Below are 22,911 nucleotides of genomic sequence, written 5' to 3' on the forward strand. Positions count from 1 at the left end.
AGCTGCAAGAAATCTTCATTTCTATAGCTATCTGAAAGATGCCATGCATGACCTCGTTCCGGAGTGACTTTCTCTGGTGGTTTACTCCTTTCTCATTGCAAGGCGATTTCAGAGCCTTAGAAGTTCCCAGCTTTCAGATTCAGAGCATGAACTTTGACAGTAGTGTTAGCAGAGGAATTTATTGTTTGGGGTGAGGTGAGGATTTACTGGTTTAGAAAACCAACCCACGACAGCAACAATTACATCCACCTTTTCCCAGATGAAGTTCTGATGGATAGGGTAGGATTTAGCGCAACAATATGGGTGAACAGAGACAAAAACAATCATAAACTAGCATGGCCTCTTTCCTTCACTTCTGCTTTCCAATCCCTGTCTTCTCTACTACACGATCCACACAACATCCATGAAAAGTTACAGGAGGAGTGCAAAGTTAGTATTGTTATCTTTTATTGTATGAATTATACCATGTGTGCATGCTCAGAATAATAAAACCAGGTTTTAATATCACAAAGGGTAGGTGCTTCACCAATCTAGGAGAAAGCTCTATGTGTGACACACTGATCAGATGGGGGATTATGTTCCAAGGATGATGCAAAAGCTGGTCCAACAGCCATACCAAATTCACTTCCTAATAGCCATCTCATTAAGGGAGAGCAAACAGTATTAGGCAATACTTTACAAGGAGTTTTCTCTGATTCAGCTCATGACAGAGGTAACACTTGTAGCAACCAGGGCCTGATACCCAGCAGTGAACATTGCAGATGGATTCACGCCAGACCTGACAAAACCAGGTCAGGGAAGGAAACACTACACCTCACAAAAAGTGTCTGGTGGGCATTGAGCAAGTCTTTGGAATAATTAATTATCATGTAGGAGAAAACAGTCACAAGACCATGTGAAGACCATGAAGACCAGCCCTCAGTGACGGTTCAAGGACTGCATGTATAGACAGGTATGACTTTTGGGAAAATTATATATCTTAAATAGCAGTACAGAATTTTGGTTTGAATCTTGCAAAGAGTGTTCTGCTTTGGCAGAGAGGGCAAAGCAGGAATTATCACTTCTAATCCTTACTAAGCACAGGGACATGTAAAACCCTTCACAACTGCACTGTCATGTTGGGACGCAAGTCTGTACCAGAGTGCACCATCTCAGGAGATAAGCAAAGCTGGACTTGCCAAATTCACTTTATCATGAAGTCAGCAGTTTTACAACCTCCTTCTGCCAGGTGCCAGTCAACAGGTTTTCAAATATTTTGCTACCGCTTTAAATATTTACAGCTCAGAAGCCTAAGAACCATCATATGAAGCAACTTATTTTTAAATAAAATCCCAGTTTATTATAATTCAAATTTCACAAGCATGTTAAAGAGATTGTAGTTAGGTTGTCGGGTTTTTTTAAAGACACAGCCGCACCATTTTAAACCACCACAACAGAATATAAAGCAACAGTTCTCTTGCATCATGCCCCTGCTGCTCCTCTTCAGGAAAGAAAGGCACAATGTTTTCAAAGAAAATAATTAATGGAAGTATCAAATCAAATCTTTCTGCTTTTAGTAAGCTAAGTGAATTTTGCATATAGCATAACTCCTTTAGCTCATCCACAGATTTGACATGAAAAATCTAAACTCTTCATACTTTAAACATGACGCTTACATTGCCACAATGCAATTTGTAGTTCTTTAGCAAGGTCAAGAACAGCTATAGTTTCTAAGCTGAAAGCCTGAAGTATTGCACTAGCAGTGAAACTAAGATGCTAAGATACATTCACTTTCCAAAGCTAGATTTACTCATAAGTTATTTAACCTAAACTCTAATCACACCAAATAGGTTATAGGTGAAAAGTAGTTCCAGTGAGGAAAATAAAGAACTTTAGTTTTCAAATATTTTAAATTAAGAAATGTGCTAGCTGCCATTTTAGTGGCAAAAGAGAGCCTCTCCTGCAAGTGATAAGGGTTTTTATTCAACTAAAATGTGCAAAGAAAAAAGTCCCAAAGTGAGAGAAATATCACCAGTTCATACTGGACACAAGGGAATAAAATCCTTAGGAATGAATTCCTTTAATCCGTTTTCTTTTCAGGAACTTCTGTGGATCTCTTTGCGGCAGTTCCATTTGCAACACCATTGCTTTCAAACTGCAAATAAAAGACAGCGTCATTCATGGGATGTCAAAAAAGGACTTTGCAGCCAAAACAGTTAACAACTGAAAATGACTTTTAGAAGCCAGGCCAGTGAAGATCTATGAAGAAATCTGCAGTGAGAGCCAAAGCAGTGGTGTCTCTCTAGATTTACACATAATGCTTTAGGGCAGGGCAGGGGGATGAGGGCAGAGACAACATACACAAATCTTTGCATTTTGTTAGAAGAGATAAATAGTAAATGCACTCTCTACACACACCAAACATTTTTCGCTATTACGAGTGGCAGAGCTGGCTGAAGAGTGGTTGGGTTTTTTTTAATCCTGTTTCACATATCTGGTGTGATGTACCAATTATTTGACTGCTTCCTTCTCTGAAAGGACAGCCAGTCATTCAAAAAAAACCCAGAAATAAACTGTTCCAGCAAAGAGGTGCAATTCCCTATCCTTCCATGACCTACCAGAAGCTGTCTTGAAGTCTTTCTTGCTGGCTTAGTACCAGCAACTTCCTTTCATAAGAAAACAGCCACAAAAACATCTGTAAAAACACTCAACTATTTACTCAGTTTTGGTGCCCACGCCAAACTACTACTGGGTGCTTTATCTGGAGTTTCCCTGATTAGCTAAATGCATTAATCTTACTTTATAACCGGCAAGTTCATCCTCCTGATCTCTTTTCACGGCTGAAGGTGCCTGTGGGTTTCCAGCGCTGCTGCCTCGACCTTGTTTTGTGGCTGTTGTTTCTTGCACAGCTTTCTTGGGCCATACACGCTTAATGAAAGGTGCAATAACAGGATAGATATACGGCTCAAGGAATTTCTTGTAGACCCAGAGGAGAACTGGAATGACAATACAGGGAATGCACACCATGGCTTCCTTTTGTTCTGCCACAAAGCTGGCGAGGGAAACAAACCAACAAATTAGGATGACAGTGTTTGTGTTCCATGAGCTAAGAAAACAGACTTAAATAATGAATATAGATTGCAGTTGATGTTCAAACATGAAAGATTCTTTAATTATATATTAACTGTTAAAGTTTCAAAAATGCTGTGTGGTCCGGTCCAGTGTTTTAAGTCCTGAACAAACGAAACATTGTTGACATTTTAACAAAAGAGGAGTTTGCTATGAACTTGTCAGTCCTACAGCAGGAACTCAGAAAAACAAGTTAATAAATAAGCATTTTTACTTAAATCACACAAAAACAGTTTAAGCAGTAAGCTGCAGATGTTAGCCCAGTTCTTACTACACTATAACAGAGGCTCCAAAAAGTTTATTTTTCTCATTCCTGTTTATTTAAGCTGAAATGGAATGGCAGGACTCCACCTAATGCCCTGCTACCACTGAAGGGCAGGGCTGTGGGTGGGGGGAAGAGAATCCTAGTCAGGATTTGAGAAAAGGAGAATATGGGTGACTTCCTTCCTCCTGCGAGGGAGGAATCACTTGATCCCACACTAATCACAGAAAATTGGCCAAATTATTAGAAAATTAGTCCTCCCTCTTTCCCAAAACCAGAAGTCTTCAAAAACGGCAGCCTGAAGTCTGAGGAAAAAAATAACCCGAAAACCAAGGCACAGGGGCAGAAAGTTGCAACTGGGAGAGGAATTAGGTAGGATTAGAGCTGTGACTTTCAGTGCTGATGAGCAATAAATTAGATGCACTGTGCAGCAGAGTATAACTTTGCCCTTCACATTCCTCCTTTCTGGGCTGCTGACATCTGAACTCTTAAGTTAACAAGCAAAACAAAAGCTTTCTGGGATGGAGAACGAAGACACATTCGTTTGGGATCAGAGTTTCGGGGTTTGGGATTTTTTAGACTATCCTAAAGATTTTTTAGCCCCAGGCTCTGTGGAACAACTGAGTATTAATATAGTCAAATACAATTTATGATTTTCTTGTGTGATTTCGCAATGCTTTGTTGCCTGGTTAGCAAGGAGTCAGTTTTTGGAGGGAGGAAGAAAAAAAATTAAAGAGTAAAAGGGCAAACGGTCACATTTTAATAGCAAGCTTATTTCTTTGTGATACAAGCTTTTGCTTATCTCTGTGAGCCACCACATGTGAGGGTCAGCAGAGAGAACACGCATGACAGCAAATTTAAGCGGGTTTGGTCTTTGTTTGCCACGTTTCACTCACTCGTTAGTCAATTATTATGGAATCAGGGGGGAAAAAAGGCTACAAACACAGAAGGGTTTGGTTTTGGCTTTTTTTCCTCTTCATAAAAGATGACCTAGTCTAGAAGGGCCGATTTACGTAATAATTCCAGTTCAGCTTCCCTACAGGCCGGCGTTGAGGCTAGAACCTTCCCCAGCAGCCGGGCCTGCTCCCCGGGGTACGGTAAACGACACCAGCGGCGGCGCTTCCCCCTCCCGGTGACACAAAGGCCGGAGCGCAGAGATCTTCCGAATCGGTGAGGTTCCCTCAAACGCGCGCTGACACTGACATGCCCCACACCGGAGCGTAAGCCGCGATACTGCGGGCCTTGCCCCGGCCGCTCCCGGTTAACGGAGCCGCTCCGGCCACAGAGAGGGGCACCGAACGGCGAGGCGAGGCCGCCCGGCGGCCGCCTCCAGCCGGGCAGCAGTGCCCGGGCACCGACAGAGCACGGAGGGGCCCTGGGGCCGCAGCCCGGCCCCTCCGGTGAGCACGAAAGCCGCGCTGCCCCGCACTCACCTCACTCGGCAGCGACCCAGCGCCGTTACCGGCTGCCGCAGCCTCCTCCGCCGCACCGGAAACGTCCCTCCCCGCTTCCGGCCGGCCTGGCCGCCAATGGGAGGCGGCGGGGCGTGCGTCACGTCCCTCACGTGACGCCTCGGCCGCAGGGCCCCGCGGACGAACGGCCCGCCGCGTCTCAAACCCTCTCGGTTCACCGCTGCAGCCCACGCGGTGCCGCTACACACCGCCCCCGCCCGCCGCGCCCTGCATGGGGCGCCGGTGGTCCCGAACCCAGCCGGGCCGCCGGCACCACCGCCAGCAAGCACCTCGACAAAGCAGAATGCACACTGTAAATTTTTAATTTTTTACTTTTATTTATGTACACCTCTTGTAGCAGATTTATTCCCGAGCCATGAGCTTTTGCTTCTTCAGCTTTTTCTGGGATATCTGAAAAACAGGCAACAGAACAGCATTACATCTACGCCTTCCCAGAATGCCCTACAACCAAGCTTACAGGCATCTTTCTAACGAAGCACCAAGGAATTGCTGGACATTTTTTCGCCTGTTTGCAAAATGATCACCCTCACATATAGGTCAGTCGCCTTACAAGTACTGCGTTGCTTACAGGCAGTCAACTCAAATTTTATCCTAACAGTTCAGACCTCTACCCAAAAAGGGACCAACACAGACTGCCCTGATGGAGGGCAGAACAAACCAGCTGGGCGATACACGTCACCAAGGGCTGTTTCCCCTCACCCCCGAGTTCAAAGTTTTCTTTACAATAAATATTGAGGTTGCTCAGAAATAACTTAATTTTTTTCATGGGTGTTCCAAAGGTGTCCTAAGATAGTCATCACAGCAACCTTTCCAGTTGAAAAGTGCAGTTACTAATGAACACTCAGATTTCTTGGTGGTGACACTAAAGAGGACTAAGGATACAACACTTGGCACCTTTTTCTTTTGAGCAACTTCTTCCTCTGGCTTGGGAACAATCTGCTCCTTCTCAGTGAGGATCATCTCGATGTGGCAGGGAGAGCTCATGTAGGGGTTGATCCTACCATGGGCTCTGTAGGTGCGTCGGCGCATTTTGGGAGCCTTGTTGACCTGGATGTGCTCAATGACTAGAGAATCCACATCAAGACCCTACAGGACAGAGGGAAATCAAACTCGTGGTTTTCAAATACAAAATAAACAAAAAAGTAAATAGCAACCCCTGGCAAATAAAGCAGCTGAGCATGGCGGGAGTCAAGGGAACCACAGGCCACTCTTCCCCATTTCACAATGAACTTTCTATGATGCCAATGGCTCAGAAGGAACGATCTTTTCATGGTTATTCCAAAGGTGTCCTAAGGTAAGTCATCACTGCCATCAAAGTCATCAAGTTAAGCACCAAGTGTATGTATTACAAAGATACAAACTGACCCAAGAGTCCATACATTTCGCTTTGTTTGTGGGTTCGAAGAGCTCTAAACCATATTTATTCTAAACAGTTGATAACCACACACAAACTAGCTACCTGTGATAAATTATTACTCACATTTTAACTCAACCCCCACACACACAGCCTAATTCTAACTCACATCAACGGTACACCTTATACAATTCAGCTTCAAACACAAAGCAGGCCTTATCTGGCCTTCCACATTAGAGACATCGAGTCTGGAGTGCCGAGACGTAGCATGACACCAACACCTTACATTTAATAACGTCTACGCAGCCTACCTTGAGCTCAGCATTGCTCTCCGCGTTTTTGAGCATGTGCAGCAAGAACTCGGCGCTTTTCTTGGGCCAGCGTCCCTGCGTCCAGCCCCACTGCTTGGCCTGCAAGAAGAGTTTGGGTTTTGTCCCTGCACAACACAACGTACCCTTTACACACCGTTAACATGCTGTTACATCCCCTTTTATTAAGGCTGCATACCAAAATAATTAAATTTGATCAGTAACTTGATGCTCAAGTAGATGCAATGCTTGCTGCACTGGAATTAAGGGTACTCTTTCCTCCTTACAATTTAATACTTTATCATCGATGATGAGGCTACTCTCCACGCCATCTCATCATCATCTTTCTCTTAAGCAGTCAGACCATCCATCTCACATTTTCACTTCGGACCTCACCTGGGCACATCTACCGACTCCCCCGTTGTAGCGACGGAAGGGAACACACTGCTTCTTCAGGGTGACATCCTTCAGGTACTTGGTGGCCTTGCGGATGTGCATGCCCTTGATGGCCTGGGCAGTCTCTCGAGTATTCTAGCAACACAGACCACAGCCAAGTTCTTCTTAACACATCTCTCCAAGTTACAGCATGAGCAAAAGCGCTCCTCTCTCTTCCTTCGATCCTATTCTTTTTGCTACAAACTCAGTTTAAAAGAAGCACTCGCAGAAAAAGTAAATCTAAAGAATGAAGAATAACAGCATTTTTCTTTTTTGTTACCTACTTTTCTAACCCTCAGCATGTCTTCATTCTTTTTTTACCCAACGGCTGTATCTTTCCAACAAGAAAAACTAAGAACTTTAAGTATTTATACTTTTTGTAGCTCTGCTTTGGTTGCTAATCCAAAAAAGCGTGAGCCTGAAGGATAAATTCCTTCTAAATGTCACATATGGCACCTCAGAGGAAGCAATGAGAAAACAAGCTACAAAAGCAAACTACACACAATCTAACTATCTCTGCACGAGAATTATAAAGGGGAGAGAAAAGGCTCAGAAAGAAAAATCAGAGAAGAACAGCACAATGAATGCAAAAGCCAGAGAGTAATTATAATCCTACACAATTGTTAAAAGAGAACTAACCAAAATAAGTGAAATCTCTTTCCACCTGCATTATATACCACCTAGCAGAAAGGCATCTGCTTAGCTTTGGTTTTGTGCTTCCCTCAACGTGTCCTGAATTCAAGCTACACCTTTCCCAGAGAAACCTGTGCCCTCACACCACACACTACCCACCTCCCTCGTCATGCTGAAAGGCAGCACTATCAGACAAATCTGATGTTCCTTCCAACCAACCAAAAAAGGCAGAGTTCGACAAATTAGAAAAATCTCTCATCTAACATTGGCCCTATTCCTCCTACTAAATTCACTGCGACTATTTTCGCACTGTATCATATTATCTATATTGGACAGAAAGCTCTTTACAACACATCATCTTGGTTTTGATCCTGGGGATGAAAACAGTCATTACAAGCAGCTAAAGCAAATGTAGGCCATAATCTGTGTAATGACACAGAAGAGTAAAAGACAATTCCTGACAAAAACCCCAAACCAAAAAAAAGTATCAAATCAATTTGCATTTCCTACAATGCACACACAGCGTACCTTGAAATGCACACGTAGGTTGGATCCCCGTGACTTGCATGCTGCAGAGAAAGAAGACCAACTTTTTGAATTAAAACCTCAAATGCTTTAGAAACATCTTAGGCGAAGGCTCACGAAAAACAACTCACATTTCGTGGGATTCTCCGGATCTAGCGAGTAGCGCACCATTCTGGGAGCTCAGCTGCAAAAAAACAATTAAGAAAAACACCGGTATGAAACTTCTAACACAGAACCTGCATCGTTCCCCTTACCGCCGACAACCAGCTGAAAAGACCGCTCAGAAATTACGCTTTCTTTTCACAGTTTGATCCAAAGGTGTCCTAAGAAAGTCATCACCGCAGCCAGGGCCTCTCCCCGGGGCCGGCCTCCACCTCACCGTCGCCAGCCACCCCGAGCTCCGCCATCACCATCCCGCCCTCCCCCCGCGCCATCCCCGCAAATACCGAGAGCGTCCGGCGAGGCGGACCGAGCCCTCGCCCCCTCAGTGCCTCCCCGGGCGGGATGGGGCAGGATGGGGCCGGATGGGGCCGGCTACCCGCCTGCCATGGCTGCTCACCTCAGGGCGGCGGCGGGGAAGAGGAAGAGCAGCGCATGCCGGGAGCCGCAAGAGCCCCGCGAGAGCCGTCCGCTCTCGCGAGAGAGCCGCCCGCTCTCGCGAGAGCGCCGGCGGGATCTAGCCCAGGCAGCGTCGCGGAAGCGCGGGCTGGGGGGCGGCCAGAGGGAGCGTAGGGCCAATGAGGGGCCGGTGAGGGCGGCACAGCCCGAGTGCGGGCATGAGACGGGCAGGGAAAACGTGCCTGCGGGCCGGCCGCGGCCTCCTGCCAGCGTGCGGAGCGTGAGGGCAGGCGGGTGCCGCTGCGGGGCTTCCCGCAGCCCCGGGCCTACTTCCGCAAAATGGCGGCGGGCCCCCTGCTGCGGGGGAAGGGCCTTCTCCCCCTAGGGAAGCCCGCCCCGCGGGGGGCCGCGGCCTTGTTAACCCCCCAGGCAAAGCCGGGGGCAGACAGCGCTGAGGCGGGTTGAGCCCAGGCCAAGGAGCAGGGCCCCGGGCCGCAGCTAGGTGGCAGCTCAGGATGAGGGGAGGGGAGCACGTCGCTTCAGAGAGCTGACCGGGATACACCGCAGAGATCCATCCTTACACACTGCAACTGGTGTTTATTGCGCCTTTATTAAAAAAAAAATAATCAGAGGCTTGTGAAGATAATGATACTTCTTGCCCCATTTTAGACGGCATCCGCAACTAGAACTGTCTGGGATATTTGATAAAGGAGCAGTTCAATAAAAACAAAACGTTTCTTGGAAGTGGCACCCGGCTTCTGCAAAAGGCTTGTCCAGCAAAGTTTGATAGAGTGAAAAAGGAGAGAAACACCTCCCCGAGCAGCCAGCAGCCAGGTGTCCAGGCACCTCCCTGGCACGGGTGACTCCGGGTTCAGCTCTGCGTTTAGGTACAAGCACAGCAAGAACTTGCTGCCCATGCAAACGCTCCAACCAGGAGGCTATTTTTGGATCACTTCTTTAGCACTAAAAACCCCCAAAGCTTTTCATCTAGATAGAAGAAGGAAAATATTTTAACTATCGCAGATATTACATGGCTGGCTGGAAGCTGTAGAGTTCTAATTGTTACTGCAGCTTTGCATCTACTGCCTCAAAGTGTGCCTTTGATTTCGTTTTCAAGGGGAAGCTTTCTGCAAAGTCTCAAGTAACTTTTATGTACCAATCTCAAAGCAGGGAAACCTGCTGGGATGCAGGCAAATAATATTAATCTTTTTATATACCCAAGTTCCCATAAAAAAATGAGTCAGGAGCCCATGCTCACAAGAACACACTACCTTTTGGGTGTGGATGCTTCCTTTGAGATATTTGAGATTTGTTTTCACTGATTAGCGCTTCCATCCTCATCCAAGGGATTAGAAGCCGCTCAGCACCTCAGTACACAACCCTCTCAGAGCAGTGGTAATGTGAGGGAGGATCAGCACCCACGCATGACAGCCTAAGTCAAGCATTCAAGCGTTACTAGAGAAAAACAGACAAGAAAAAGTGTTCCCTCTGGGGTCTCATGACTTCGAGTAAACAGTAAATATGTAAAAAGTGAACTCAGCAATGACTTCCCAACACTTAGTGTTTCAGTTCTCCTTCCGATGGAACAAGAACAGTAATATTTTACAAGAGCACTAAGTCTGCAGGTGCAATAAATTAAAACTAGCAAAACAGCTGACCTTGAAGACTTGTGTAGCCTTCCCCACACACTGTGGGAATCTCCTCTCACAGGGCATATGAATGCAACTCTCCTCCTTTGTTGTTTCTGCCCTCTCCTCCGTACCTACTTCCATGTACTGCCAGTGGAGGACACTGGCCTTTCCATGGGAAGCACCTTCACAGGCAGCTGCTTCTTAGCGGCAGAGCACAGAAGCAACATGACATTCAGAGAAAGCTGGAAGAGAGGTGTGAAACATCAGTAGTTGACACATGGTGGGAATTATCACATGGTCATTGTGTTCCTCAACAGAATCCAAAACAAACGGGCACGTTGGAACTGTTCACGATCAGCTGCTGAGGGCTTGCAGTGGTGGAAGTGTAGAGGTAGGAGCTTCTGCAGATGGTGTCAGGAAATGGGATGCATATTTTCTTCTTTGTTGGGAGGTTAGCAACTGCTCTCAGAGGCAGCCTAGCATATATCTGGTGCTGAAATTGGGGCTGAGGCAGCTGAGCATGTGCCCTTCTTGAGATTTACCCAGATTATTCCCCCGGTACACCAGCTGCCTTGGATATCTAGCTTGCATGAGCTGACTCAAAAAGAGCTTTTGGATCCCAAGGAGAAAATTTAGGCATCAAAGTCCAAACTCATGTTCCTGAAAACTCCTGCATAGGAGGCAGCTGCCTCCTAATCCTATTGGAATCTCAACTCTATAGGACTTTACCTTAAACTCCCCTGTTGCCATCCCTCTTAGGTCCCCTGTCCATACCACCCAGACTTGGTGACTGTGCTGTGCATGCCCAGGAAGACCTCACTCTCTCAGCAGGCACTGAACACAAAGATCCAGCTGTGTTCAGACCTGAACTGTTCCTCTGGTTTGTGCTCTGGAAGTTCCTGCTGGTAGCATCCTCCTGCGAAGGGCTCATCACAAGGGCAGCAAACGTGTCTGCCATCTCCTGAGGTAGAAACTTGCAGAAAGTGATAGCACCCATCTCAACCCACACAGCATACTCCCAGCACGTGAGAGACCCACTTTCAATTTTCTTCTTGTGAGAGGTTTCAAAGCCACATCCTAACCACGAGGCCAGAGGCTATTCTGTGGCAAAGGTGCTCCCACCCTTCCTGCTGCAGGGTTTCTGCCAAGCAGCCTGCAATGTGTTGGCCTCACACCTCTCCCCTGGATGTCCTCCTGGGGCTGGAAGGAAGCTGCACTTGTTCACCTGCCCTGGAAGAGCCCAGCAGGCAGCAGGGAGCATTCGGATACAGGAATGTTGTATCAAGTAAGTCCTTGTGTGGCTTTAGCTGTGAATAAACAAGCGGCCTTATCACTGCTACTGGAATTGCTAAGTCAAACATCATCCCAGGTGGCAATCAGTAAACACCCTCCATAGCCACCATCCTTCAGGGCTGATCCACTGGCCAGGGCTATGTTTTCACAGCAGATCTGGAATCAAAGAGATCTCGCTTCCCGCCTTAGGACCCACTGCTCACCTTCCAGCAGCTCTGGAGTTCAGCCACTGCCAGAGCAGATGTGACCGAAGCAACCCCGTGCCTGTCCTCAGCCACCCGGTTCAGAGGCCAGGCCGTTACTTTTAGCCCCTGCCCCATCACAGCTCAAGCGCCTGGCTGTTGGCTCTGGCACACACCTGCCTCCGCTGCCTCGCTGGGGGGTAGGAGTCTCTAATGGAAGGGCAGGTGGAGCAACAGGAGGGTCTGGGCTAAAATCCCCGTGACAGATCCATTGGGGCTGACTGGCCAAGCTTAACTCTGGCTCACTAAAACACACCATGTATCTGCTGTGCTATAGGAGGGGGGCTGACTTCTTTGCACGGGAATGGAAGCCAAGCCCTGAAACTTCTTTGTAGATTTCTTGGCATGCCTTACAGACCCAGTTTTTGGAGTCCAAGGGTTATGTGGGTATATTAACTCTCATTCACAAAATTATATACAAATGGGTTGCTTGTCCTAATGGGTCCTAAAGCAGAAAATCTTGAAGACAAAGACATTTTAAACTGAAAACAGCTTGAATGCTGGAAACACTGAAGCTTTCCAGCCTTCAGACAGCTGCCTGCACCTTCTCTCCCTGAAATCCTCTCTCCTGACCAGCCTACAGATTCTTGCACTCCTCTTCCCAGATGTGTGAGTACTCCAGAGGCACAGCTCCCTCCCATTGCTTGCATTTTCCTCCCACGGGCAGCAAATCAGTGGCATTCAGATACATGGTAAGTGAATTCTCCAGCTAAGCCACTCTCCACAACTGTGTCCTAAAATCTACCAACCCAGGCAGCAAGTCCCAGGAGCAAGATCGGTGAGCTTGGAAAAGGAGGAGATGAATTTCCAGAAGATGGACTGGCCACCGTCAGCAGGACAAGACACTATAGGAGTTACTATATAGGAGTATCAGTAATTTTGTCCTGGTCACTTGAAGAGCTCAGTTATGTTAAATATTCCTCCCTGTGATTTTTAAGAAGAGATGCTTCCATAGGGAGCCAGAAGTTCCTCACTTAAGCAGATATAAGAAAGTTATTTTCTATATATGTATATTTTTATGTGAATATAAATCATCATAAGTTTGTCATCTAAAACGTGAACAACTGGAATGCTTTTGATTCCCTGTGAGGCCTCCTAAAACACAGGCAATTCTTTACAAGGAGAGGTTACCTATGCAGTTCACTTCTGTTGTGCGTATACTGTACGCAGCCCAGGGGTGAGGAAACAGCTGAGGGAGCTCAGCATTGTGACAGCTGAGTATCTGTCATTACCGTCACCACTGCTGAAGTGTGATGCAGCAGGCACAGCACTTTCCCCCCGCTGCTGGTAACCAGTCAGCCAGGAGCATGATCAAAACACAAAAACACAGCAGTTGGTGATATTGCCTTAATAAGCAAAATTTTTGGCATGTTGTCCTAGAGCTACAGGTTCATCCACCCCCTGCACGCCCAGCGAGGAGGGAATCACCAGCAAAACAAATCTCCCATGTGATTAAATAACCTCATACCTGAAGTTTGTGTTTATTCAGTGTATTTTGTGCCAGCAAACCATTTACGCAGGTTGTGCAGGTCTATGACTGCTTGTTCATGGCTTTAATTGCCAGAAACGGACCAGCCAATTGTCTTGATTAGTTAAGGCAGTAAATAAAGACATCATGTAAGTGCCTGACTGTAAACACTATTTGGGATAAATTAAATCCTGGGCTTATGTTTGCTCTAACCTCTCTAGCTCATAATTGAGACTGCTTTAAGTGTGCTTTTGGTTAATGAAACCAAAACATAACCCTGGAATCAGGGATATTGCCCACAGTTTGCATCCACAATTTGGGCACAAATTAAAATATGGCGAGTTCTGTTTCAACATAAGAGAAAACCTTTTTTTTACTGTGAGGATGGTTGAACCCTGGAGCAGGTTATCTTGAGGCAATATACTGGGCAACCAGCCCACACTGATGGTGCTTTGAGCTGCAGGGCAGTTGCTCTAGATCTCCACTGGCCCTTTCCAACCTCAGCTGTTCTTGATCTGTGAATCCTGTCAACATTTCTAAAGCTGAATGTGCCCTGTACTATGAAACACAGCCTCAAACTCCATCCATTTGTTTTATTGCATCTTCTAACCAAAATGGATCACAAGAGCCTTCTCTTCTCTTCTGTTACTATCTGTTCTTTTCTGCAGCTGCCCTGGCCAAGAGCTCCTCTGGATCTGGTTGTTATCTGGGCTGATAAACCAAAGTCAGACCTGTTCTTCTCTTCCAGGGGCTTCTGCACTTCCAGCTCCCTGGTGGCAGGCACAGCACAGAGGGACCCGGGGCAGGAGCTGTACTCGCAGGCAGGACCTGTCTTTGTCACCCCTGCAGCCCTCCCTGTGCTGAGCCAAGGGAGTGATCTGCACAGGGCCTGGGAAACAAGCCTGGATGATGCCTATTAACACAACCTGTGGAAAAGTTTCAGCCAGCAGACAGTGTTCTCATGCCACGTCAAGAACCTACAGCCCTGAACATCCATTCTCTTCCACACGTAATGTCTGTAGCAACACTTAACAGCATTTTCATTTATCATCCCCGTGCGTGGTTTCTGTGTTCATCCCTTCCTGTTGTTATTGTCAGAGATTTTCCTCACATTTCTGCTCTCTCCCTCTCTGGTGATTGCAGCATCTTCCTCTCACAAGATGCAGACTTCCATGCTAGGATCCCAAATGTCACCTCTGAGGTCATCCCTCCCTCCTGGCTCCCTCCCTCCTTCTTCCAATCCTCCAGCTACCTCCCCCTTTACTATTGCAACAACTCTGATACAAGCCTCCTCTTTCAAAGCTTTCCCTATCTGTCTGTGCTTACTAATCCTCTCTAGCTGAGCCACCCTCCCCCTCTCCAGCCTCTCCTCTCTGCTCCACATGGTTTTTCCAGCATGCATGGCCTAGTCACATGCTGGTGCTCTTGAAGGTCATATGATGGGTAGGGACCACCGGGCAGGGCTGTGGCAGGCATCTGCTGAATGTGGGGCCGTGCTAGGTAGCACACCTCCAGCTCCCACCCTGTACCAGGGCCATCAGCCACCCCATGGCTCAGGTGCTGGACCTGCAGCGTGCGGGGATGTGACACCAACTGCACAGGCGCAGGATGGGAGGCAGAGGCCGCTGAGTAGTATTGGAAATGACAAGGAAGGTGCGTTAGGCACGGGGAGGTGGTTAGCGGGATGGGTCCTGCACCCATGCCCCAGAGAGGCAGGGCTGCTGCTGCTGCTGCCGCTGCCCCCCGGCCTGCTTACCCAGCTGGTCTCTGCTCACAGCTCCTGTGTTGTGCTCTGCTTGGAACATATCACCCTTGCTCTATGACGTGTATCATAGAATCATAGAATAGAATCACAGAACAGTTTGGGTGGGAAGGGACCTTCAAAGTCCCTCTAGTCCAACCCCCTGCCATGGGCAGGGACACCTTCAGCTGGATAAGGTAGCTCAGAGCCCCATCCAGTGCACTGGGCACCTCTCTGGGCCACCTGTGCCAGTGCCTCACCATCCTCAGCATAAATAATTTCTTCCCTCCATCTAGTCTGAATCTCCCCTCTTTGAGTTTAAAACCATCCCCCTTGTCCTGTCGCGACAGGCCCTGCTAAAATCTCTGTCCCCATCTTTCTCCTAAGCCCCCTCTAAGTACTGGAAGGCTGCAGTAAGGTCTCCCCGGAGCCTTCTCCTCTCTGGGCTGGACAACCCCAGCTCTCCCAGCCTGTCCTCCCAGCAGGGGTGCCCCGGCCTCTGACCATCCCCGTGGCCTCCTCTGGCCCTGCTCCAGCAGGTCCATGTCCTCCCTGTGCTGAGGACCCCAGAGCTGGATGCAGCACCGCAGGGGGGTCTCACCAGAGTGGGGCAGAGGGGCAGAGCCCCCTCCCTCACCCTGCTGGCCACGCTGCCGGGGACGCAGCTCAGGATATAACTGGCCTGTACAGAAAAATCCTCTTGTTTTTCCTATGCCCTGACCTTAGTCTGTCTGCCTGTCTGTCCTTGGACTGGGAGTTCCTGGGATGAGTATCAGCCATGTCTGTACATCACAGTCAGTAACATGAGTACAAAGTACTAAGAAATGCCCCAAGCTTTTCTTAATTAATTACAGAGCCACTGACTCTTCCTAATATGAACCGCACACTCAACAAACACAATAAATGGGAGAAGTTGGGCAATTAGGAATAAATGGCCAGAAGGCAAAGCAGAGCCCGGTGGGGGACCAGCATCTTCAGGGATATCTCATTCTTTCCCATCGTCATGTTGCACACGTTGCAAACGGATGCGATGGATGCCCTTTTCATTGAGACACAGAGGAATGAGGCTGGATTCAGGGATGGGATAATGTGATGGGTTCTCAAAGTTAAATGTGCAAACTGGCGAAAAAATAAATGAATAATATTGCCGGTATAAGCGAAGCCAACATCTGAGGAAAACAGGCTCCTTGTACATGTATCTCTAAGGATGGCTCGAGGCTTTCCCCTGTCTCAGGCAGATCCCAGTGCTGCGCCCTGCTCAGATTTGAGAAGGCAAAAATTTCAAAGGAGAGGGTAAACGAAAAACAGGGTGCTGGAGAACAAACAATACCAACCTTGATGATATACAGCACCATCTCATGCTGCTTATTTCTGTGCCCTGAACTGTTCGTTATACTTTTTCTGAAAAACAGAAGATAGCACCTAAAAGTTTATGTTTGTGGTTGACGGTACCATTCCCCTTCAATGCCAATAACAGTAAAACACCACCAAACCAGCCAGACCAGCAATCAGCACAGCAGAGGCAGCACATGCAGGAGCTGTCTGACCCAATAACAGCCTTGGAAGAAAGAATTATCTGAGATTTGCAACCATAAAGCTTGGGTGCAAATTAGCAATAATGGTGAGAACTAACATTTTATGTTTTTATGTGGCTTTGCCAAAGTAACTAACAAATTAATTGGTTTTAATAAATAACTCCTTTCCTGTAGGCCACTGGGAAGTTAAGTGGCACACTCAGAGGTTCCTTGTTTCAGTGTCCATCCAGATTTACAGGATCAGTTTTGAAAGCCTGAGTGGCACTGAGATCAATTTAAAGTGGATTTAGGAGTGCTGAAAAATGAAGCACTAGATGGCTGGTGTGGGGTTTAGTCTAGGAAGCTTTTGGCAAAGGGGGAGATGTCAGCTTGTTGTTTATATATATAAATATTCTGCCAAAATGCCAACTTGTAAGATCTTTTAGCTGCTAATTACCAGAAATAAGCCCAAAGACAGAGCTGTGCCCCAGTCTGACAGACACATCTGAGAAGGCAGGAGAGCTGCTGCCTGCTCTGCCAGGTCTTGCGGTCTCCTCTGGAGATGCAGTCCAGTGGAGCGTAGAGTACATCTCACTGATGGTCCTACCACATCCACTCCAGACTTGGGCCAAATATTCCTGCAGATCCAAAGAAAAAGCATGTGGATAAGGATATGCGCTCTAAAGCAATCCCTAAACCAAACAACTGCCCCCAAACTCCTCTTGGGACTCTCTAGCAGCTCCAGACTCCACTTACAAAAAAAAGGCAGGGGTGCAGTCTTAGTAATTTATTATTTTGTTTAATCTTTTCCCTTTGCTGGATGCAGGAGAGTTACAGCAGAAGCACCACTGAGGGCTCACCCTCCACCATCTGAAGGGTCAAGTGATCACAAACTTCTGAGACATCTCTCCAATCCTCCGCCAAAACAAGACCTCAGAAAAGAGCAGAAGCAAACATCCCCCTGGCCACCCACGACACCTCTGCACTGCCAGCGGGCTTGGCTCCAAGTCCACGTTCAAGTCCAAACATGCTCGGCATTCATACGGATTGGATGGAAACGCGTAGGCTTTGGGTAAAAGCGTAAGAAGAGAGAAAATATACGTCATTCTCCAGCACAGCCCTGAAGACATCCTTGTCTGCAGAGTGGATGAAGCAGGCCCACTGCCCACCACTGGGTTTTCTGTCCCAACACAAAGCAGCCAAGTGGTCTGGATCCATCTCACGTACCACAGGACACGCTGGGAATGACAAGCCGCTGAATTACCCTTGTCCATTTGGACACAGGGAATAGGCGTCAGGACTGACTGAGCTCTCGCTGGCTTTCAGCCTGTGCTCCCACACAGCTCTGCTGGGGCTGGAGATGGAGTGAGATCACCTGAGGGTCTCTGCAAGAACAACACCCTCAATCAGAGCAACCCAGGGGACTAATGCAAGGCATGGGCAGGGGTGAAAGGAGATACAAATCCTCCTGAAAATCACTTCATGCTGCTCAGGCATGTCTGGGAAAATGGCACAACAAAGAGGGGCCAAGAAGTTTGTCCTTGGTGAAGGGTGGTCTAGTGGCAGGACCGGGGACCTGCTATAGGGAGGGGGCAGCTGGCAGGGATCAAAGCTTTCTGGAAACCTCACTGTGGATGGTGATGCCTGGAGGCAGGTACAAACTGTAACGTTCCTGTCTGTGTGACAACGTTCACAAGAATTAGCATTTCACAGGAATGCAGGGATTTATTCTTCAAGGCCCACCGTATCCACGAGTGCTACAGACCAAACATTGCACCAACAGAGCATGTCCTTGGTAAGAACCCAGGAACAGATGCCAGCGGATTTAATGTGGGACAGGAGGCCCATTGCAGATTTGCAGACTGCTGGCAGGGTCAGCTGTAAATATTCCCTCACAATCAAAGGCATTCATCTAAGGATTACATGCTGGGGGCTTTGTGGTAAAGTAAATTTGCAACTAACAGGACCATTAATAGTCAGACAGTTTAGTTGGCTCCCTGGCTGCCATTTATTTCCCCCCCCCAGTCATTTTTACTACATCTAAATACCATGGGGATGGGAGACTTGAATGATATGGCCTAAGAAATCAGCTTAGAAGAAGTAGGAGAAGGGGTTACCTCCAACAAAGAGAGCTCAACGGGGATCGAACAGGGATATCAATGGTGGGTAATGCCACTGAAGCATGTGAGCTGATTTCATAACCTGATGGAGATTAGCCTCTCTGGAAGCAAGCAGGATATGTCAAGGGATATGAAGTATCGGTCCTATAAAGCATGTTCATAGAGGGGCTGTATTTGAAAGGCTGAGGAGGGGAGGAGAGACTTCTTGGGGTAAGGAACGGCTATGAAACAAAGAACCACAGCCTGCTCTCACTCCAGTTTGATGCTTACAGAACGAAAGTATCCCAAGCAGAAGCTATGCCACATGAGTAATATCTACCCCCTCTGCAGGAAGCGCCAAGTATAAGATAACCGGTGGTGTGATGGGATGATGACAAACCAAGAGGTTCTGGGCTGAGCAGGCACTTGGTGATGCAAGGATTAACCCAGGATGCTGTTTTACGGCAGAGCTGCCTCTCCAGGACCACAGACCCTTTGGATGCAGCCAGCTCCGCGTGCCCACCCGTCGTGGGGGCCCCCCCAGGCCCTCGCCCCAGCTCAGTGCACCCTGAGGTTGCTGCCGTCCAAGCAGCCCTTCCCTCCCTCAGTTGGGTCTTCAGCCCCGTCTCTACCCCTCCTCCCTCATCATCTCAGAAACAAATTAGGCAAAAGGAGCCAAGAGGGAAACTAACACCAATCCCATTAAATTCTACTGCCTGGGCTGTGTTTTATAATTGACAAGAAAAACTGTTTTATAACTAAAAAAAAAAAGGGGGGGGGGGGCGGGGGAGAGAGAGAGAGTGAACAAACCCTTTCTCGCCCCTCCTCCTATCCTGCAAATCCTACTCCCTCTTTCATTGGAGAAAAAGACTTAAAATAGAGGAAAAACAGGCAGGAAGAATGGAGGGTGGGTAAAACACTCTCAGGTTTCTAAACGTGAAATTAAAAATTTGCAGAGCAGCAATAATCACTCCCCAACACTGAATATCTCACCTAAAGCAATAAAATCAAACTTGGGCTTGTGCAAACGAGCAATCCCTAACAGGAACATCTTTGACTCTTGTTGTTCCGTTGCTTTCAGCAACAAGCACCCCACGAACCCAAGAGCCACAATTTTTCCCCATCAGGAGGGGTCACTTGAGCCAAGTGCTCCACTGCCTCCTTCCTAGCGATGCGAATGCAATGGCATGCAACCTCAGCTGTGGGCGTACGGTGCAAATCTCTCCTGCAGCCGCTCGCCAAGGCAGTGGTACCCTGTCCCGGGCAGCAAAATACACTCTGCTGCTCTTCCCACAGCAGGTCATCCCTGGCAGAACGAGGGATGCAATGTCAGCAGCGCTGTTCATGCAAAAGGCTGTTTATTTTCCTCGTGAACTCCATGGATGCTCACACCAGAATTTACCTCTGCAGGTCTTTAAAGAGGTTGTGTGATGCTGAAAGATTTTCCCTTTTCCGTTAATGCTCAGTTCTTTCATGATTCATACTTCTCACTGCGCTTTCTGCAAGGAAAGGAGGTGTTAGCACACTCATTTTAAAGACAAGGAAATAGGAGCATTAAAGACAATTATTTTGTAGAAGGCTCCCGACTTCAGTCTCCGTGAGCAGGATGGTGACAGCCTGTTTCTGTCGGAGATGCCAAGCTCCTGCAGAACACATTGGCCATAACCAAGGTCTGAGATGTTCTGCTCATACGGAAGCAGCACTGAAAGTGTCACTGCCAGATGCATGGACATGGAAACCTCTCAAATTAAATGCTGCCAGTGAAGAAACCTGCCTGATCCTTCCCCGAGATCATCAGTAGACTCCAGACCTTTAAATATTTTGGCATATTAATTTACATATGATACTGATTTTAGCTTTTTGCTACTGAGAAGGAAGCTTAACTCCTCTCATGTCCTTTCTACCTCCACATCTCCTGGCTCTGCTCAGACTCACCACATTTGGGGCTGAAGCAGGAATCAACCCCAGCCTCAGCCACCCAGCAGCCACTTGCAAAGAGTTTGTGGCTACAGCTGAGCAGGCTATTTTTCTGTTTCCTATAAAAATGATCTCAAAAACATTCCTGTTCTGCTTTTGGACTGAACTGAGATCTTTAGGAAATCACAGTGGGAATGGAGCTGGGGAGAGAGTAACAGAGCCAGAAAAATGCCTCCAAGAACAGCCACTGTCTCCCCGGGCATTGCCCTGCTCACACCAGCTGCTGGGATAAAGCCTCAAACATCCCTCCAAGTGCTATAAATATTGAGCTTCCCGCTCTTTTAAGATGGATTATTACCCGTTTCACCCTGGGTTATTATTTATTACTTATTGCAATATCCAGAAATTCCATCTGGGAGCCATGAAATCTTTCCCAGTGAAAAACTAATCAAAACTAAGAATTTCTCCTTAAAATTATTGGGCTTAACGAACTGTTATTTTCCAAGCAGCTTTGGGTGGGAGCCTTCTTCCCTCCAGGCCATTAGGGTTACAGAGAGGTCAGTGCAGAGCTGCACTCTCCACATTGATACAATGCCCATCACAACAGTTCCTGAGCATCTCCCCAAACGTTCATCACCTTTTGGCCAAAGCAGACAGGAATTATTTTGATGTGCCGCTTCTTTGCTGTTGCTAAGCTATTCTCAGTGCTACTGTCATTCTTGGAAGCCAGAGACGAAGAGCAGGACCCCCTCCCAGAGCCTGGCTCTGCACAGACAAAAGGAGGACACAACAGCTGAATGCAAAGGCAGGGGAGGAAGAAAGAGAAGATGTTGCAGTGGCTGGCAGTCTGGCTGGGTTTTGTTGGCACCAGGAATTTTTGAAAATGATGAAGCGTTTGATAATAAGGCTTAGCTGATTTGTTTCCTGCAGGACTAAATCTGATCATGGGCCAGCAGCTGAGAAATCTCTGTCCTTTCTTTTTTAGGCTGCTGCTGTCAGGATGCTGCTCCTCGAGAGGGACCACATGGCTGTGGGAGAGGCTGTGTCCTCAGGACACTCCACTCAAACCCAGGCTCACTGGAGAGCAGCAGTTAGCGTCATCTCCAGCCTCCTGAAACAGGAGGTGCTTGGCTAACTCCAAGAATACGCAGTCAGAAATGAAGAGGTTCTGGGAATGAACCCCAAGAGGAGGAAAGCAGCAGTCCCAGCCACAACCTACTGCACACACAAGAGCTATGAGAAAAGCTTTTAGGATAGGATAGGATGGAATAGGATAGGATGGGATATGATGGGATATTTCAGTTGGAAGGGACCTACAATGACCATCTAGCCCACCTGCCAACCCACATGGAGCTGGGAGGCGGCTGGGTTGAGCAAGGCTCGGAGGGGTGCAGGGAATGAACTCAGAGCTCTGGGAAAGCGCTGCTGGAAGGTCAGATCAATTCTCTCCATCAGTATCCACCAGTGAGGGCCAAAGCAATTCCTGTACCTGCTTTCCCATTCTTTCCCTTGCTGCTGACTGGGTTTAGGCCTTCATCTTTTCCTCATCTCTGCCTGTTGTTCCCCTGCACCTTTTCCCTGCCTTCTCCCTGGCTGTTTTTGTACGCCACAGACCCTGGTGCATCCTCCTGGCTTTCTGCTGCAGGTTTAGAGGGAAGGAGCCACAGCACCGAGGAAGGGGAACAAAGAGAGACCAGGAAACCTGCGTGTCCCAGGGCATCACCTCTTCCCTTCACACCACATGTGGTGAGATGGCAGCAGAATAAAACAAAATATTCTGTGATGGGCATGTAACTGGTAAAAATAAAGGCAATTAATAAATAAAAGAGGAATAAATGGATACTTTTTCACAACGGAGGATTCAAAACTGTTGATGGAATCGCTAAGGTAACCGAGAAGCAGACTGGCAGCGGAGCAGGCGATGCCCTCTGGGAAGCGCCTCATGCCCACGGTGCCCGGCGCCCCCCGAGCAGCCCAGGCCCGGGGCTCCCCCGGACAGAGCCCAGCACCACGGACCCACGGCGGCACCGCGCATGGAGCGCAGCCCGCGCCGCCCCCTGCCCACGCGTGAAACCAGCCCCCGTGGGGCCACCCCGCGTGGGACCACCCCCCCGGGTGACAGCGCCGCGCGCCCACCCGCGGGCACCCCGGCCCCCTCGGCGCTCCCCACGTGGCGCGCTCCCGCCGGCCGCCCCCACGCGGGCCCGCCGCGCCCCGCCCCCCTATTCAGCCTCTCGTGACGTCAGGGAGGGCGTGACCAATGAGAGCGGCGCTACCGGCCGGCCCCGCCAGGCCCGGCCCCATCGGGCCACGAGCACCGCCCCGCGCGCGTCCTTAAAGGGCCCCGCCGC

General features: G+C 48.3%; 2 protein-coding genes and 3 non-coding genes across 6 annotated transcripts; all 5 read right to left on the reverse strand.

Annotated features, from left to right (window-relative positions):
• Positions 1 to 430: 430 nt before the first annotated feature.
• Positions 431 to 4,887, reverse strand: CZH18orf32 (chromosome Z C18orf32 homolog). Its single transcript, XM_037373690.1, has 3 exons — positions 4,804 to 4,887; positions 2,779 to 3,031; positions 431 to 2,134 (listed from the first exon to the last, which is right to left on the reverse strand). Exons 2-3 carry the CDS (start codon positions 3,004 to 3,006, stop codon positions 2,060 to 2,062), a joined length of 303 nt encoding a protein of 100 aa, XP_037229587.1. The 5' UTR covers positions 3,007 to 3,031; positions 4,804 to 4,887; the 3' UTR covers positions 431 to 2,059.
• A 248-nt stretch (positions 4,888 to 5,135) lies between these two features.
• On the reverse strand, positions 5,136 to 8,781 carry LOC119141388 (60S ribosomal protein L17). 2 transcript variants are annotated; one of them, XM_037373688.1, is made up of 7 exons: positions 8,657 to 8,781; positions 8,229 to 8,281; positions 8,101 to 8,141; positions 6,901 to 7,035; positions 6,508 to 6,606; positions 5,737 to 5,928; positions 5,136 to 5,232 (listed from the first exon to the last, which is right to left on the reverse strand). In XM_037373688.1, exons 2-7 carry the CDS (start codon positions 8,266 to 8,268, stop codon positions 5,185 to 5,187), a joined length of 555 nt encoding a protein of 184 aa, XP_037229585.1. In that variant the 5' UTR covers positions 8,269 to 8,281; positions 8,657 to 8,781; the 3' UTR covers positions 5,136 to 5,184. The 2 variants fall into 2 exon arrangements, with proteins under 2 accessions (XP_037229585.1, XP_037229586.1); XM_037373689.1 differs by having other exon boundaries at positions 8,544 to 8,661.
• On the reverse strand, positions 5,579 to 5,647 carry LOC119141950. The gene has a single exon (XR_005102105.1). It is a non-coding gene; the product is annotated as a small nucleolar RNA SNORD58 (small nucleolar RNA).
• Positions 6,087 to 6,153, reverse strand: LOC119141952. Its single transcript, XR_005102107.1, has one exon. It is a non-coding gene; the product is annotated as a small nucleolar RNA SNORD58 (small nucleolar RNA).
• On the reverse strand, positions 8,373 to 8,441 carry LOC119141951. Its single transcript, XR_005102106.1, has one exon. It is a non-coding gene; the product is annotated as a small nucleolar RNA SNORD58 (small nucleolar RNA).
• Positions 8,782 to 22,911: the final 14,130 nt, after the last annotated feature.

This window comes from Falco rusticolus, chromosome Z (assembly GCF_015220075.1).
Source record: "Falco rusticolus isolate bFalRus1 chromosome Z, bFalRus1.pri, whole genome shotgun sequence".
Lineage (NCBI taxonomy): Eukaryota > Metazoa > Chordata > Aves > Falconiformes > Falconidae > Falco > Falco rusticolus.

Bases quoted from the DNA above. Each gene is read 5' to 3' on its own strand.
- CZH18orf32 (XM_037373690.1), bottom strand. From the start codon at position 3,006: ATGGTGTGCATTCCCTGTATTGTCATTCCAGTTCTCCTCTGGGTCTAC. The intron at 2,135-2,778 runs GTAAGATTAATG...TTTTATTTGCAG, and splicing joins ATGAACTTGCCGGTTATAAA to TTTGAAAGCAATGGTGTTGC.
- LOC119141388 (XM_037373688.1), bottom strand. From the start codon at position 8,268: ATGGTGCGCTACTCGCTAGATCCGGAGAATCCCACGAAAT. The intron at 7,036-8,100 runs GTACGCTGTGTG...CTGTGTTGCTAG, and splicing joins ACCTACGTGTGCATTTCAAG to AATACTCGAGAGACTGCCCA. The intron at 5,233-5,736 runs GTGCCAAGTGTT...CCTGTTTTTCAG, and splicing joins AAGTTGCTCAAAAGAAAAAG to ATATCCCAGAAAAAGCTGAA.